A 19,366-nucleotide genomic window follows, 5' to 3' on the forward strand; every position below is an offset into this window, starting at 1 on the left:
GTTTTCAGATATTAAACCCTCCCTGCATAGTATACATGAAACCATAAAAGATCTTATAAAACCCTCATTGACTATTAAAGGTTATAATCATAGACTTTATTGAGACATACAGTACATGCATAATGTCCTTACTGATAAGTTAATAAAATAGTTCTATAGACATAGTCAGAGATCTCTCTGTTCTGATTCCTAGAGGCAGAGGCACCCTGGAGGAATTTGATTGATTGATTAGGTGCAGTCAGACATTAAGGCTTGGTTTTATTTTTATGTTATGTTGATGCCCAACACTTGAACACATGACCACCCCACCCCCCCACCCCCCAAAAAAGTGTGTGTGGGGGGGGGGGGGAGTAACACTGTTAATTGTTCATAATTTAAACACTAACCATCCCTGTTTGTCTTGAGTGACCAATCAGAATCAGGTATTGTACAATTATCTTTGTTTGTTTATTAAAAAGGATCACCATTCTTCCTGGGGTCCTAAGACAATAATATACATCAACAATAAGAAAATCATTACATTCACAGACCAGGGGGGCATTGAGTGAAGAGAAGCGCACACACACACACACACACGCACGCAGCGTATGTATAGTGATATCGAAACATGTCCGTTAACCACAGGACTTAAGGTTGCTATGGTAACAATGACATAGAAGGAAGAGACCATTGTAAAGATGAGTTGTGGTTTTAAGGTGTGAAGAACAACTAACTTCCGCCTGCTTCAGTCCTCTGTGTGAACACTCACTATGTGTTCACTGTTTGATGTTAGAGAGTGCATAGTGTGCATGAAACAACTGAACTATGATTATTAAATGTTCATTATTTATCTATTCCAGATGTATAATACAACAAAAACACTGACAGGGATATGACACATCAATGCATCTGCGCACACACACACACACACACACACACACACACACACACACACACACACACACACACACACACACACACACACACACGTCATGTGACCATCTTCCCTCCATGGGTCTGGGGGCGGGGCAGAGAAATAACACACATCTTAAAAACATTTCAAAGCATTTTTGCAATAAAACAAAAACAAACATATTTGCATACATTGGCGGATGTGAATTAAAAAAAACTTTGAACCCTTTGCCTTGATGATTACATCCTTACTGCCTGGGTTCAGAATAAGGATATATATACATACTGTATATACATATACATACACACATTCTTTATTGAGTGTCTACACGAACACAATTGTCCCGTGTTCGGGGGAGGGAAGCCGGGCGGGGAGGAGGAGGGTGATACCGGTCATTACAGGTACTCCTACGGGCTGGGGGGCCACCTGTCAGTGGGGAGTGTTGGGCGGGAGGAGTAGGATGAAGGCTCTACGTCCTCCTGGTGGGGGCTGGTCGGGTGTTTTCATCTCTCAGTTTGTTGAGTTTTGTCACTGAGTTACATTCTCATTCCATCTTAATAAATCACACAGATAATCTCTGCTTACTGGACATTTACTCAACAACCACTTGACTGCAAAATATTAATAATATTATTAGGCCTGTAAAAAAAAATCGATTCATGAATAAATCGCGATTCTTAATAACGCGATTTTAAAATAGTTTCAAAATGTTCTTTTTTTTTTTTTATCATTTTTTTATTATAAGGTAGTACCTTTTTCACTGGCACTTTGTCTGAAATCAATGTCAGAAAGACTGACTGACATGATCTGGCTGCATTGAAGTGTATGATTCAACTTTTCATGGTTTATATTGTTCAGAATTGTTTTAAAATGTTCTAGTATAATTAAAGCAAAGTGATTTGGGGTAGAAAATCGCAATAAATCTCAGAATCGAATTGAATATCAATTAATCGCAGAATCGCAATTTTAATCGAATCGGCACCCTAGGAATCGATTTTGAATCGAATCGTGAGGTAAGTGAATCGTGACACCCCTAAATATTATGTACTTACCATTTTCAAAGTCATGAGATTGAGGGAGTTCTTCATAGTCTCTTGTGTAGCCTAAAGGTAAATAAACAAACATTACATTCAACAAATTGTTATTGTTTTATTTCAAACATAGTTACAATTATATGAATTAGTCTGCTAATTAGTAAGTAGGATAAACAATACATTTAAACTGATGAACTAGTTCTCATTAGAAAAACTAGTTTAATAAACCAACATGATTGGTTGATAGACTGACCGTGCTGCAGTGTATCGTACACATCATCAGGAGACCCACTTTGATTGGTCATCTGGACTGCAATGGATCCCTGATTGGTTCCCTGAGACTGAACACGTCTGTTATTAAAATATATACAGTATAATTAACATAAATTAAGTATTAACCAGATGTAATCTATACTACTGCTGTCATGTTGATGAATATAGATCTTTACTGAACGTACCTGGCACAACAGAGATCTGTAAATAAATAAAATAAAAAAGGACACATACAGTTAGTTATAATTGTGTACATCTTTAATCCTTCATAATTGCTATGCCAAATTATTATCTTCACCAGGCCGGACGGCCAAAGGACAGAGACTATGTTTTCTCCCCTGTCTGTCCGTCCGTCCGTCCGTCAGTCAGTGTCTGTCTGTCTGTGAACAGCTAATCTCTGGCACCGTTCAGAAACATGCCTACTAATGACATCATGCACACTTCCAGTAGGCCAAGGAAGGCCCGACGTTTTCAAATCGGCCTCATGGTGGCGCTATAACAGGGCCCTTCATTCTATCACTATTGAACCGTAGGTCAAACAATTGGATCATGACGTAACTCCCCACATATGCTACGGTCATTTGTGCCGTAAAAGTACATTTTCTTCAAAACCTTGGAAAAAACCTACCTGCGCGTTTCTTCCACAGACACAGACCCAGGATCAGCAGAACCATGGAGACTCCAGACAACATCACAGGATAGACATATGGAGGGAGAGAGAGAGAGGGAGGGAGAGGGGGAGAGGGAGGGGGAGGGGGAGAGGGAGAGGGAGGGGGAGGGGGAGAGGATGAGCGAGGGGCTCGTTGGTCGTTGTCTTTGGAGGCCGGGGAGAGAGAGAGAGAGAGAGAGAGTAAGAGTGAGAGTGAGACAGAGAGATTGTCATCATTAATTATCCTACCAAGGTCAGTCATATCAGTCTTATATTCCTGATATAGATGGTCATTTTAAACCCCCTCCCCATTTGTTTTAAGTTTCAATTGATGCAAGAAAAATGTCTTCTATTACAGCATGCTAACGTTCCAGGTTGGGAAAGGCTGTAGTTTCTAATTTAGCTCATCTTATAATTTTAGCTGCACTGGTCAACTGCCATAGAACCCCTAGGGAAGATATGACTTTAGTCTGCATTGACTGGTCAGCTGTCATATCAGCCCTAGGGTTTATATAGCAGCTGACCAATCAGCACAATCTATCAGTCCTCATATAAAGTGTGTGTTTGTACCTCTCACATCCATCCTGCTCTCTGGTGACTCTCTAAGGCCAGAGATGAGACACTTGTACAATCCTTCATCAGACTTAACAGTGTGGATGGTCATCTGTCCTGACTCAGTGCTGAGGAGGGATCCATCTTTATAGAAACCAGCTGGACGCTCAGAGGATGGTTCATCAGTTGCCTGGTCTCTGGACAGGCAGTGCAGAGTGACATCACTTCCTTCCATCACAGGAAGTACAGGCATCCCCAGGATCACATCTCCATCTGAACAATGATAAATAACATCAGAATAAAACATTTATTACATCAGTCTGAACTGTATCATCTCAACATGATGAGGTTTTATCAGGAAAGACTCTTTAAAGGAGCAAATCACCCATTTTCAACCTTATGTTCAGGACACTGGTGAAGGCCATTTTTCACTTTCCCCAAATGTAAGCGTTTTTGTCAACTGTGTCATACTGTAATCAGTGAAGTTTCAACATTACTGTGCATGCACGACCACGGGCTATGGGCTCTGTTGTCATGGTTATGTCCCCACTGGCTATAGGATCTGTAGCCGATGCGGTGGGTGGACCTAGCTTTATGGCTGCAGTGCGCACGCACGCACGCACGCACGCACGCACACGCACGCACACACACACACGCACACACACGCACACACACACACGCATTTAGTTTTGGTGTGCACATCCCCGGGTATGGACTAGTTTTTTGTTGATACAAGAACAATGTCTTCTATTTCAAAATCCTAACTTTCCAGAAATATAAAGGCTATAGTTTCTACTAGCTTGGATTCCCCAAGATGATGTCACTGGTAGGCAGGTTTCTGAACTGTCCACAGCTATCCTCTGAGACACAGAGTGAGTAGACAGAAAAAATGTCATCTTAAAATGAGCATTAGTGAGGATTACAAGGTTGAAAATGGGTGAAGTGGTCCTTTAACAGAACACTAAATTGATGAACGTACCAGTTACAGTGAGTTGAACAGAGTCACTCTTTCCCTCTGGAGACTCACACCAGTAAACACCTGTGTCTAGTGAAGGTTGCATGGTCTTGACACGACATCCCGTGTTGATCATCTTCCCCCAGTTACCACCATCAGCATCACCACACTGTGAGGTTCTGTTTCTGATGTCTGTTCTCTTCACTGTCCAGACAGTAGAGTCAGACAGTCTGTCCTCACAGCTCAGAATGACAGACTCACGTTTAAAGAACTGAGCTCTGTCAGGACTGAACGTGAGAGAGACTGTGGAGCAGAGATGGAGAAGAAACATGATTTAATGTTCTGGATGTTCAAATCAAGACTGTATTTGTTGTTACAGTTCTGTAATGTTTGTGTATTATTTGATCATCTGATGGACAGACAGACTTACCTCTCTTAACATCACCACCTTTTGGAACTTCTGCTGAGACAATCACCATGGAAACCACTAGAGAGACAGAGAGACAGAGAGACAGAGACGTCTGCTAAATGAATACATTTTTGGGATGACTGGGCACCAGGACATCTGGGCACCTAAGTACATTTACTTAAGTACTGTACTTAAGTACAATTTTTTATTTTCCATTTTGTGTATACATTTTTGTTGGTATATGTAATTAAAAATAAAAAATGATGCAGGATGAATTAAACAAGTAAAGAACTTGTAAGACAAATGAAATCAATAACATGTAATGTAATGTACGAACCTGCAATAAAGTATTTTTAAAAAAGTACAATTTTGAGGTATTTGTACTTTACTTGAGTATTTCCAATTTCCAATACTTTTACTTCTACTCCACTACATCTCAGAGGCAAATATTGTACTTTTACTCCACTACAATTATTTGAAAACTTTAGCTACTAGTTCATTTGCAGATACAAATTATTATATTATAAAAATACATTAAACCCTTCAGTCCTATTTTCTACATAGGCTAATTGAAAATAGCAGATCTACAAGCTCACAACACGTCGCGATGCGACACTTTTTGAGCTTGTAGATCTGCTATTTTCAAACATTTCAGTACATTTACTTTTGGTACTTCAAGTATATTTTGATGCCAAATCATTTTGTACTTTTTTTTAAGTAAATGTTTTAAATCCAGACTTTTACTTGTAACTTCTATATTGCAGAATTGATCCTTTTACTTAAGTAAAACATTTTAGTACTTTTTCCACCACTGGTCTTATGCCGTACGTTACGCTTACTGTAGGTTATGAGCTGCACACCAAGCTGCACATACATGGAAGGCTTTGGCACCACTGTAGACCATAGAGAGTCTAAAGATGTTAACGTTAAAGTTAAAATTAGTCTTAATGTTAATATTGATGTGGAGAGAAATAAAGCACATGTTGCATTTAAAATCTATACTGGGTGTTTTCTTATAATAATCCCCCCCCCCCACAAAAAAAAACTAAAACAAAAAACTGTAAGATTGTATATCAAGGTTTGGTTTATAATACATTATAAGTGCATTTATAATGCATTATAATGTGCTCATAAGGCACTTTTTATATAAATGTTTATAATTATAAGTGCTGCCTAATGCATTATAGCTCAGTGGAACAGCACATAATAACTACCATAACGTAGTCAGTTATAAAGTGTCTTTGTTATAAGATGCTATGCATAATATACATGTATAACAAGTGTTATGAAGCCTTAAGTGCATTACAAACACAACCTTTAAGTAAAGTGTAAAACAAGGAAGAAAAAGAATCATTTTACATACAAGCAACTTCATCAACTTCCTCCTCTTATACGTATAAATACAATGAATCCTCATAAAGGTACAAGGAAATGAACACACACATAACATGAAAGTGAGTATACTAATAATAGTACAATATAATAAACTATGTCTGTAATAATAAAGTATATTTGTACTCACAGACTAGAAGGCAGAGAGATGTTCTCTCCATGCTGTCTTGCTGCTCACTGACTGACTGACTGTGATGACACACTGACTGACTGATGACTCCTCCTACTGGGAGGAGCTACACTGGAGGTGGTCCACTGATGAGTTCCCTGACATATCCTCGTGTATGAGGACCCTACAGGAAGACATACGCTGTAATGACACCAGAAAAACGCAAAGCGTTGAAAAGGCTGAAAAAATCACCTGAACATTTTTGGGGTTAGGGTTATGTTATTTAATTCTTATTTTTGCCTGATTTTACTGATGTATTATCAAATTATCAGCTTTTTCAATTTTGCCATAATATACTGTCATCAAAAGTATGCAATATTATACTATGCTAGATATATATTATATTGTAGTGTGTCATCAACAATCACTGTGCTATTCTGCCATAAACACAACTGTCACTATATGTCATAAAAAGTCATGACACTGTACACTACAATACACTACTGTATGTAAAAGAAGATTAACTTTCATGTTACAGCCTATGCCTGCTATTGCAGTACCCCTCATCAACCATTAGGTGTCCTACCAGACCACACTCTATCCGAACTGCCTTAGATCGCATTTTTAATGTTGCTGCTTTTAACAGTTATTATTTCCCCCCTTTATGATCGCCTTTTAAAACACCTATATTTAATAATATTAGATATATTTTTATTCTACCCGTTTATTTAAAGGACCCCAATGGAAACAAGCCATAGTGCTATATAAAATACTATGCAAATAAACCAGTAGAAAATAAAAATATGTACAGTTACAGTAAACAGTTCAATTAAACTTCCATTCATAGGTAAATCATCCAGAAGAGAAAGGCGGGAAATGATCACTGTTAAAAGCAGCAATTAAAAATGTACTTGAGTAAAAGTACAAAAGTATTGGTATCAAAATGTACTTAAAGTACCAAAACTAAAAGTACTCATTATGCAGAGTTTTCCATTTCAAGTTTTCAAATGTGTAAAAATCATTTGAAAATAGCAGATCTATAAGCTCACAATGTGTCACATCAGAAATGTATGTAGGGCTGAAGTGGTTAATGCATGTTTTGTAATAATAATCTAAATGTACAAAGTAACTAGTAACTAAAGTTTTAAAAGAATTGTAGTGGAGAAAAAGTACAATATTTGCCTCTGAGATGTAGTGGATTAGAAGTAAAAGTATTGGAAATACTCAAGTAAAGTACAAATACCTAACAATTTAGTTATTTGTACCTAAGTGGTGTAAATTAACTAAGTACACGTACTTAGTTACTTTACACCACTGCATACTGTATATATTATATTGTCAATTTGTCACCAGGGCTCCAGTACCTCCTGCTGAGCTCTGAGAAATCTAGAAGGTTCTCCTTCACCTCAGATACACATAAAATACAATATTTATATTATAGACTATTTGTATTTAGCCTGTTATGAATTCAACTTTCACATTTTCCCCTCAATGTCCCTTCCTAAATGGACACACACACCTCCACAAACCTCCTCTTGGAGACGCTGGAGGTGTGGTTCATCTCCTCAGACAGGAGGGGTTCATCTAGAAACTCCTCCATCTGTCTTGAGGAGGAGAGGATGGATGGATCAGGAGTCAGGTCCTACTGCTGCTGTCCTGGAGAACACAGACCAGATGATGAGACCTGTGAATGAGACAGGAGATGAGAGTAAACAGTGAGATTAATCAAAATAATTACCATGAACTTATTTCTCATTAATAGAAAACAGAAGCGTTAACCACTTAAGCCCTGTAGGGAATACTGTATTACGAAAATAGGCGATCTACAAGCTCACACTGTGTTGTGATGCACTGGAACACAGGTTATTTTTGAAAAGTAGTGTAATTGTGTTTTTCTTTGGGTGTATTTGTTCTTGTGTGTATCTGTGGGAGTGGCCCTCAATGACGGATAGATATCACTTTTCTTGGGCTTGGAATCTTGCACTTCACTAATATGAAGCGTCTCAAACAAGGTCTTGCACTCTTCATCTGATGGCCTAAAACCAGGAACACCAGGGCCTTGAACACGACGGGGCTCTTGTTGGTGACTTGCAACACAAGTAGTGAATTATTATAGGTTAGCTATCTTGATTAAGACATGCATTTATAGGCTTCGCCAGTGGTTCTCAAACTTTTTCATGCCAAGGACCCCGATATTCGATATTTTTAAAAATAATTCAAAAAATAGCAGATGTACAAGCTCGCAGCACGGCATGAAGTGACACGCTGTGAGGTTGTAGATATGCTATTTTTTTAAATAGTCAACATATAAATGGATGAAGTGGTTAAAATGATTGTTACAGTATACTATGTATACTACTTTTGCTGGTCACAACCGTCATGGATGAACTTCAACCTGGTGTTTGCCTTTTCTCCATTTACAGCCCGTACATCTACATAAACGTTCAGATTTCAAATATAAAGTGCTGACCCCATGGCCACGGATGTTTCAATTGTGTACGGTTCCTCAGAAATACCCGTATCTTCCATATTGTTAAATAAAAAGCATTTTAATCTGATCGGTGGCCATTTTTTCTGTATTTCCTCCACGCTTTCAACAACGCGAACCTATCGGTTGGGAGGTGTATTGCACTCTTCTGCTATATTATAACTATGAGAAAATGACCACCGATCGGATTAAAATGCTTTTTATTGAACAATACGGAAGATAAGGGTACTTCTGAGGAGCCGGACACGATAATAACATCCATGGCCATGAGGTCAGCACTTTATATTTAAAATATGAAAGTTTATGTAGATGTGCGGCCAAAAAATGAGAAAGTAGCCTACAAACACCAGGTTGAAGTTCATCCATGACTGTCATGATAACAATGTTGAGCTTTATCCACAAATCTGTAATGTTCTAACAAACACCACCTTAACGGTTGTAAAAACTACATTTAATAAATGCTGTGGCATCAATACATACATAAAATATCAACATAGCAACATTTCATAACTTCTAGTCAACATGGAGTTAAAATAAACTCATTATCGTGTGTTTGGTTAAAACTGGAGGTTTTAGTAAAACAGCGGTTGGACATTTTAACATATTATAACAATGTTTTACAATAAAAACCTCGACAGTATTTTCATATATTTGATATTTCTTAAAATCTTACCAGAGTTTATGGAGTTGCTCTGTATCTGACGCTTCCTGACTGTTACGAGTGTTGCCAAATTCTGTGAGAGAAATAAGAAACCAGGCATATGAAAACAAGCTCAAAAGACGCAATTTACATCTAATCATCAGCTATTTGAAAATAGCAGATATATAAGCTCACAACGCGTCCCAATGTGACACGTTGTGCTTGTGAGCTAAAAGATCTGCTATTTTCCAAAAAGATTATTATTATTTTTTCTAAAATCTTGAATGAAAGTGAAAAGTGTCTTTTTAAAACTACTTCACAACATAAATCTTGTATGTTAGTCCCTGGAACAAGTGTTTTCAGATTGGGGCCGGGGGTCTACAGTTTAGGCATCTGGGGTCTGGACAAATACATATTAATTTAGTCCAAATAAGAAACTACACTTTAGAAACGAGCCCCCAAAAAACACAACCACCGATATTTAAACAAGCAACTTTACAGAAACACAAGTCGCTAATAAGCACACATGGCAACGCTAACATTGGCACACACACACACACACACACACACACACACACACACACACACACACACACACACACACACACACACACACACACACACACACACACACACACACACAAAGCATTAGCTGAGAGTAATAAATCAAACTAATTCTACAAAACAAATTACATAAATAAAGACAATAAAGGTGAAATACTACAAACAGTGAAAAGCTCCAAACATGCACGTGCACACATAGACATCAAATGGGGTTTGAGCCCCTGCCCTTTGCCTGTCAGTAAAAAGTGCCCCCCTCTCCCCAAACCATGGACCATGGTTAAAGAAAACACAAACACCCCTTCTCCATGCTGTACTGGAAGGCAGCATTCAAAAGAATTGCCCATGTCTTTAATTACTCTCCTGAACTGGAATGTAGCATTTTATGTTGCAAGAATTGCCCCTCTCCTGGTGCTATTTTATATGTGATGAATTGAATACCTAGGACCCCAATGGAAACAAGTGTTTTTACCCTCTCTCTCTCTCTCTCTCTCTCTCTCTCTCTCTCTCTCTCTCTCTCTCTCTCTCTCTCTCTCTCTCTCTCTCTCTCTCTCTCTCTCTCTCTCTCTTTCTCAGCACTAGCAGCAGTAGTGGGAAAAGTATACTCAATTTGTTTACTTAAGTAAAAGTACCAATACTGCAATGAAGAAATACTCTGTTACAAGTAAAAGTCCGGAATTGAAAATGTACAAAGGTATTGGCATCAAAATGTACTTAAAGTATCAAAAGTATAAAGGACTCGCAATTCATATTGTGAGCTTGTAGATCTGCTATTTTCAAATGGCCAAAATAGCCTATGTATAAAATAGGGCTGAAGTGGTTAATGTATGTTTTGTAATAACAATCAAAATCTACAAAGTAACTAGTAGGCTTAACTAAAGTTTTCAAATAAGTGTAGTGGAGTAAAAGTACAATATTTGCCTCTGGGATGTAGTTGAGTGGAAGTAGAAGTACTTAAAATTGGAAGTACTCCTGTAAAGTAAAAGCATCTCAAAATTGTACTTAAGTACAGTACTTGAGTAAATGTACTTAGTTACTTTACACCACTGGTCAGCAGTCAGTGTAATATCACAATTTGCTGTTTGGATTTTGGATCCATCACAACATTTCTGACTGACACTTCTAGGTAATCAAGCATGTTTAATACTTAATAACAGCAACTGCTAATTTAATTTGGTTTGTTATCTGTAATTCTAGGATACTGGATTGTTAGGGCAGGCTGAGGGTTTGTTGTGCAACATGTGGCTCTTCTTTCAAAGATTGTTTTTATCAATGTACCTCATGATCAGGGCAACAAAGTTGTGTCCCACTGTTATAGAGTAATACATGCTGAATGGCTTATAGATCATCAGTGGGACAGCAGTCAGCCAGACCCCCACCCCTGGCCCCTAGGTTCCCAGATTGCAGCCCGACAGGCAGCTTGCCTGGCAGGAAGGAATAGCAGGTAGTTAGTGACTTCTAACACTCTGCTCATAGACACAACATTATACTGCCATTTGAGCTTTCCGTCTTTAGTAAAAAAAATAAACTAAACCATTTCGCTTCTCACCGAAACAAAGACTGTTTTGTGTTGTTGAAAGTCTATTCTCCAGGGTGGGAGGCCTCTCAGAACCCCAGCGTCTCTATATAATACACTTTTTGGGCAGAATATAAAATATGTCCACCAGACGGAACTTATTGGTTTTACTCCACTGCGCCCCCTATAGATGTGGTCAATATAAAAATACCATTGACCAGATCTGTAGGGGGCGCAGTGGAGTAAATACAATAATAATGCAAACACGTTGTTTGTTCTTTTCCTTCACTGTTTTCTTTCTCACACCTCACACATATTGTGTTTCACCTACCATCTACACACAGCCGCTACGTAACGTGTCCATAGTTACTCTTAACAGCAATAGTAGGCAATCTCAGTGGAGCTCTCTGAAAAGGCCTGACATGATATAATAGTATTATTAGCCCTGAAACATCGTCACAGAGACGAGCGTCATGTGAACCATGGCTAAGCTATACTGATACTCTATACAATCGTTCTGGTACCACATCCCCTTCTAATGACTTTCCTTCTAAGTGAAAGACATTCACTGAGCAGCATTTATTAAAATGCAGAATATGTATTTCTTTCTCCTCCTGTTCACTGTTCTTACACTCATCAATCACCAGTAATCCATCCTGGTAAAACCTTTACTGACTTTACTTAAACATGCAGACTATTATTTTATCCACAAACTGTCCTAGGCCTACCTCTTGAGGATTCATTCACTAACAACACTGTAGGTTTGTGTATCTGCTCTCATCCCGACCTGATCGCAAACTTTCACTTTCTGACATGTTTTCTTCTTTATTTTTTTTATTTTTTTTTCATTATCCAAAAGTATCCATTATCCATTATGCTCTTGGTTCCTCCAAATCATATCGTTGGTTTGTTGTCAAATAATAATTCCACCCCCGACTCGAAAGCCATTACGAACAACCGTTGGCAGCGTGTGCCTTCACTTCCCCCTTCTAACCTGCTCAAAACCCTAAAACTATCCCTGCGTTTTAACAGCGGGCAACTCCGGGCGATGCCGGGCGATATCGCCCAAAAAGATAAAGAAAATCCATCTTCCATCGCCCCCCCGCCCACTTCGCCCGATCGCCGGCTCTCATAGACTTTCATTATATTTTTGGGCGACGTCGCCCAGAGTTGCCCGCTGTTAAAACGCAGGGTAATACCTCATCCGCACTGCCAGCGAGCGAGCGTTCTGACGGCGACGTCGTGCGAAAAACTGTCCTCATTTGGGGCGATATGGAGCGTCGGCCATCGCGTTGCGACGTAGCATTAACCAATCATATAAATGGTGGGAAAAGTATATATTTTTGGACTTAAGTAAAAGTATCAATACTGCGATGTAGAAATACTCTGTTAAAAGCTATATGTACTTGAGTAAAAGTACAAAAGTATTCGTATCAAAATGTAGGTTAAAGTAGGCTACCAAAAGTAGAAAGTAGCTACTCATATTATTTACTCAAGTTACTCAATGTATAAAAATCTTATACTAAATCTATACATCTATAAACAATAGCAGATCTACAAGCTCACAATGCCTTGCATCACTTGTAGATCTGCTATTTTCAAATGGCTGAAATGTATATAGGGCTGAAGTGGTTAATGTAGGGCTGAAGTGTGTGTGTGTGTGTGTGTGTGTGTGTGTGTGTGTGTGTGTGTGTGTGTGTGTGTGTGTGTGTGTGTGTGTGTGTAAACCTATATTTTATCACTATATTTGACCTATATTTATATAATTACATTTATACATTCTGTAACCTATATGTTTTAATGAGTTGTGATAACAGCACAATAGGGATATGTATTAATTGTAATATGGTAAAATACTCTGCAAAGTATACATTCTACAATTTCTGTAGGTGTTTTTATGATTCTGAATCCATTGCAATCATTTGTTTTGCACCAAAACCACTCCTTGGGCTAAAAACGGCCCAATCTCAATGGGCTTTTTACACAAAAAGTATACATGGCTATGGCCGTTTTTAGCCCAAGGAGTGGTTTTGGTGCAAAACAAATGCTTGCAATGGATTCAGAATCATAAAAACACCCTAGTTTGACCCCTCACATGCTACTTAAAACAGAATTAAATTTGGATTCTTTTTTGGATTTTTTTTAACCAAGGTTATGGTGGGTACCCCAACTTTAAGGAGCTGTCAAAAAATCTCCTAGGGATACTGAATTTCAGTCTTTGTGAGATGTGTTACTAGACACCTTTACAAACACATTGGTGAAGATTTTTTTTGGTAAGGAATTTATTCCAAGATTGGAAAATATTCTGCTAATATCCCCTGACTATATGGCATCAATATGTTTTGCCTGTTTCACTGAAATAAACGTGGCCTAAATGAAGTGAGGGTCTCACGCACTGTATGAAAAGATAGCCTAGTGCACGCATATGATCCACTCAAGTCTCGCACCCGCAGGTGCAGGACAAACAACAGTTCATCTATTTGATAAACTGTAAAAAAAAAAAAAAAAGCGCACATGGTAGAAAAAGCTCCGCTATTTATGTATTGCTGTCAACGTTTTGATCAGTTAGAAGTTCATCAGGAATTTTACATTTTCATTAGGAAACATGTAGCCTATGTAGGCCTATCCCACATTTTCAGGACAATTCCCGAAGAAGAAATAAATAAATAAATAAATAGCGGCTGTGGTGGAAGTGGAAAGTACTACATGTACTCAAGTACTGTGTAGGCCTACTTAAATACAATTTTGAGTTAATAGGCCTACTTTTACTTCTCCACTACAGAGGCAAATATTCCTACTTTTACTCCTCTACACAATTATTTGAAAACTTTAGTTAGTTACTTTGCAGATTATTAAATTATAAAACATACATTAACCACTTTAGCCCATTTTTATACTATTTGAAAATAGCCCTACAAGCTCACAATGCATCACCATGCATTGTGAGCTTGTAGATCTGCTACCTATTTTCAAACATTTTACTACTTTCTTTTACTTTAGGTATACTTTAAGTATATTTTGATGCCAATACTTTTGTACTTTTACTGAACATTGGCCTTTTACTTGTTGTAACAGTCAGAGTAGCCTTATTTCTTCACATTGTTTACTAATTCTACTTAAGTAAAATATGATATCTGACTACTTCTTCCACCACTAAATAGCGGAGCTTTTTTCACTCAGCTTATACTGTTTGATGCTGGTTGTTGAACTTTATAGGCTATAAATAAAATATGAAGTAGGCTAATGAGGGTCTCACTAGCCTACTGTGTTTAGAACAATCCTCAAATATGAAGAACAAAGTGTTGGCAGTAGCTGATGTGTTGTCCGTCCACTAGGTATTTGAAAATCCAAGTTCCCCCACTCTTTATAAAACATCTGACAATAAAAAAAGAATAGCCCTACTAATAGATGTATATCGAAGAGGCACAAAGCACTTATTTGTTTTCACTCTATGACAAAGCAGTGTGCAGATCTCAACCAGGCCACAATGGAAACAAGTTCCTTTAGGGTTTTTTGTGTTATCCTTTTAACAACCATTGTAAAATCCTACCTCTGTAGGCTACCGTTTACAAATCTGCTAATAAAGTATTTCATTAATAAATAAATCATAAACAATCAACCAATGAAAAGTGTTTGGGGGCGGGACATTGGCCGCGAAACCTCGCAGAAATAGAGACCTTGCGAGCGAATATAGGAGAGGTGGGCGACGTCGCTGCACGGTTCGTTGTCGCACGCGGTAGGTCAGGACGGTCTCATTGAAACACATGTATTTTAATGAGATTTCACCGCTCGCTCGCGTCGCGTCGCGTCGCATCGCTGGCAGTGCGGATGAGGTGTAAGAGAAAAGGAGAAAACCAGGTTGTGATTACCAGACGGAAGCTGCTCTTTGAAGGGGCACACGCTCATAGTCATAACATAACTCCTCCTACGATACTGAGTTCTGAAGCACCTAGGGGGTTGCCATGTCTGCTTATTATGAGCGACTTTGAGCTTGTTTTTCTGGAAAGTTGCTTGAAAATATATTGGTAGATGCGTTTTTTGGGGGTCTTGTTTCTAAAGTGTAGTTGTTTATTTGGTCTTGTTTCTAAAGTGTAGTTGTTTATTTGGTCTTGTTTCTAAAGTGTAGTTGTTTATTTGGTCTTGTTTCTAAAGTGTAGTTGTTTATTTGGTCTTGTTTCTAAAGTGTAGTTGTTTATTTGGTCTTGTTACAAGATTTGTGAGAATGTTTAAAAAACATTCTACATTTTGCACTTTTTTTTTCAATATTTCTTGAAAATTGTATATAGGTTGAAAGTATATATAGGTTGAAAGTGTGACCCAGTCGCTTCTTTTGGGCTTGTTTTCATAGAACCGGTTGCTTGCTTTTCTGGCAAATCTGGCAACTTAAGCACTTTTTCCCACTGCACTGTCTGTTCAGATGCTGTTGCACTTTAACCAACAGCATCTGAACAGACCAGACTCCAGAGAGGACATTGTTTTAAAACGTACGTCTTTATTAACATTGGATAATAATCATGGATCCAGTCAGACATGTAAGTTAACTCATATATGTATATCTTAATATTTTTTGCTTGCAGATTGGCTATTTTCAAATAGGTTGAAGTGTTTAAACAGACTTCAATGCTATATTAACACATTTTACATTGGACCACCTGGAACCCCCTCAAGGCCCCTTGGGGGTCTTGAGGGGGTTCCAGGTGGTCCCCACTTCCAGAACCACTGGCCTAGAGTATAGTTTGTTTGTAAAAAAAAAAAAAAAAAAAAAAACGTATCTACAATATATAAATATTTAGTTGTTGTGAATAAGACATTATGTTGATCAGATCTATAGAGTTAATACAATATGCCTACATAACTGTATCTTATAGGGGGGGGGGGGTAAACCCTGAAACCCTCTCTCCATGAGGACACACACACACACACACACACACACACACACACACACACACACACACACACACACACACACACACACACACACACACACACACACACACACACACACACACACACACACACACACACACCTTTAAATGAGGACTTTAAATGAGTCTGTAACTCTGAGAGTGTACACATGGAACCAAATGGACCCTTACAGGTCTGTAACTCTGAGAGTGTACACATGGAACCAAATTGGGGCACCGATGGCCTAGTCACATTATAGGATAAGAGCCAAAATAAAAGCTTTTTTAATATTTGGTAAGCTCCATTTCAGGCCTTTCAGAACCCTTATTAATGATGAACATAATTGTAATAATGTGATGTTATTACATTGTTTCTGTGCTTCTCTTCAGTTTCCAGGTATGAACAACAATCACAACCTCCAGCGACGCCCCAACCCTCCTCTGGTGGCATTGTAAGTCTGCATTTCACTTATTGTTTTATGTTGATGTCATTATAACTGGAAGTCCGTAACTTTCCAAAGGTGATATAAATGTAATCTACTATCTTTGTGATCTCAATCAGGCTGAAGGCAAGGAGGTGGAATTATGTTTTGTCTGTCTGTCTGTCCGTCCGTCCGTCCGTCCGCAGCTAATATCACAAACCACTACACCAACCATCATAACAAATCTCTAGACCATTGGTTGAACAATTTTTTGGGGCTGGATCATGACGCAATTTGTGCCATAATACAATTTGCGTGTATTTCAAAACACATTTTTGCTACTTCTCCTACAGATTGTGTCCAAAACTCACACAAATCGGAGCACATTATCTCTAGGGTCGAGTGATCAAAATGTATGAGATTTTTCAGATCCCATTCCAATTAGCTATGACTTTCTTCCTAAGTTTGCAGGCCCTGGATAGGCCACTCGGCCTGGCGGAGACCTGTGCTCCGAGGAGCACACATTTCTAGTTAAACTAGCAAAATGCTTGTGTGTTGTGTCCCCAACAAACCTCTTCTTTCCATGTGTCCTCCACCATTTGCAGAATGCTGCCAAATGAGATCCTTGACAAGATCAAGCAGTTCTATGTTGTGTGCCAGGGGAAAGAGGACAAGTTCACTAAACTCTGTAACATGTATGGATGCATGAGCCTCGCATGGGTCCTGATCTTCTGCAACGTGAGTCATAAACCTTAATGCTTTGTACACTGCAAAAGTACTTGAATCAACAACATACTATGTCCTAAACCACGGGTCCTCAACGTTTTTCAGGCAAAGACCCCCTTGCTGAGAGCAGGGACCCCCCAAAATTTGGTGACCCCCATGTAGTAACTCTGAGGACCCCCTAGGGGTCCCGGACCCCCTGTTGAAGACCCCTGCTTCTGTATCGACTTGAGTTATGGTGACAACACTGAAACACGACCGTCATATCATGACAGTCATGACGAAACTTCAACCTGCTGTTTGCACTTTCTTCATTTTGGTCCGTACGTCTACATGAATAAATGTTCAGATTTCAAATATAAAGTGCTTAACTCCATGGCCACGGATGTTACAATTATGTACGGTCCCTCAGAAGTACCTCTATATTCCGTATTGTTCAATAAAAAGCATTTTAATCAGATCGGTGGCCATTTTCTCTGTATTTCCTCCATATGCTTTCAACTATGCCTACCGGTTGGTATGTGTACAGCACTCTGATAACTATGAGAAAATGGCCACGGATACGGGTACTTCTGAGGGCCCGAACATAATTGTAACATCCGTGGCCATGAGGTCAGCACTTTATATTTGAAATCTGAACATTTATGTTGATGTACGGGCCAAAAAGGGAAAAAATGCAAACACCATGTTGAAGTTTCGCCATGACGGTCGTGAGAGACGACCGTCATGTGAACCATCATGTGAGTTATGGTGACATGTTGACTTTCTTTCAGTCCGGCGAAGTGGCCGCCTGGCTGACTGCAGTGCTGAGGAAGGAGGGGCACCAGGTGGCGCTACTGAGCAGAGACATGACTGAATTACAAAAAGCTGCGTCCATCCAGCGCTTCAGGGACGGCAAAGACAAAGTTCTGGTGACCACAAGTGTTTGGTCAGTCAGAGGTAAATCCATTACTAGCATTGTGAAATTCACAATTCCCCTTTTCTTTCTCTTCTGTTGCTTAACAGCTGATGGTGTGGTGTTTGGTGGGAGAGGGTGAGCAAGCTATCTGTGTATGAATGTATCTGTATACTTGTATGTATCTATGTCTTTTTATGGGACCGCCTAGAAAATGAGATGCTGCATCTCAAGGGGTTATCACTTCAATACAAATAAAAAAAATGTTTTCCAAATGTCTTAATCCATTTAGACCTGAGGCCGATTCTATAAAACACCTTCTAAATTCTTATTAAAAAGAATATATAAAAAGGATGTTGCTATATATATATACATAGACCACCGAAGTCCTGACGTCACTCGTTCATCCCCAGGGTCGTAAAGTCATTTCTCTATGGAGAATAACATTGGGTCATCTTAGAATCGTCTCATATAAGAATTGTGGTTCAAAAATAAACAAACTGTCTCGGCGTCATTGTCAGGGAGGAGGTTCTGTATCGTTTATGATAGTCAGTCACTTATATTTGAAACAGTTTCTGGCGAAAATGTAACTAATTCGGCGGAAGTAACATTATTTTTTTCTCACCGTCAGTTTATGCTTCATATCCATAAGAGTAAAACCGCCTTGGTCATTTGTTTATTTTTGGAACACAACACAGTTCTTATTTGACGCGATATTAAACACGTCTATGGGATTCAGAATAGGGGTGGAAAACTGCGAACCAGGTAGACAAACAAAGGATGCGTAAATTACGTCAGACTTCGGTGGTCTATAGCAACAGCTAATGTGACACAGAGGTGTTCCCACCTTCAAAGGTATAACAACGTATAGGTGTTCCAGGTCTAAGAGAAATCACTTTTATGTATATTGTTCACACAGACGTTGATGCAGAACGGTTGTCCATGGTGGTGA

The 19,366-nt window shown here is 38.8% G+C and overlaps 1 protein-coding gene across 1 annotated transcript; it reads right to left on the reverse strand.

Moving 5' to 3' along the window:
* Positions 1–1,205: 1,205 nt before the first annotated feature.
* On the reverse strand, positions 1,206–6,421 carry LOC311052463 (uncharacterized protein; the record flags this gene model as incomplete). The annotated part of the gene is made up of 7 exons (XM_084067423.1): positions 6,287–6,421; positions 4,786–4,842; positions 4,380–4,658; positions 3,419–3,673; positions 2,828–2,878; positions 1,945–1,995; positions 1,206–1,216 (listed from the first exon to the last, which is right to left on the reverse strand). The coding sequence occupies exons 1-7, from the start codon at positions 6,315–6,317 to the stop codon at positions 1,206–1,208; spliced, it is 735 nt and encodes a 244-aa protein (XP_083923549.1). The 5' UTR covers positions 6,318–6,421.
* Between the last annotated feature and the right edge of the window lie 12,945 nt (positions 6,422–19,366).

Source organism: Gymnoscopelus microlampas, assembly GCF_963454915.1.
Source record: "Gymnoscopelus microlampas genome assembly, chromosome: 9".
NCBI lineage: Eukaryota > Metazoa > Chordata > Actinopteri > Myctophiformes > Myctophidae > Gymnoscopelus > Gymnoscopelus microlampas.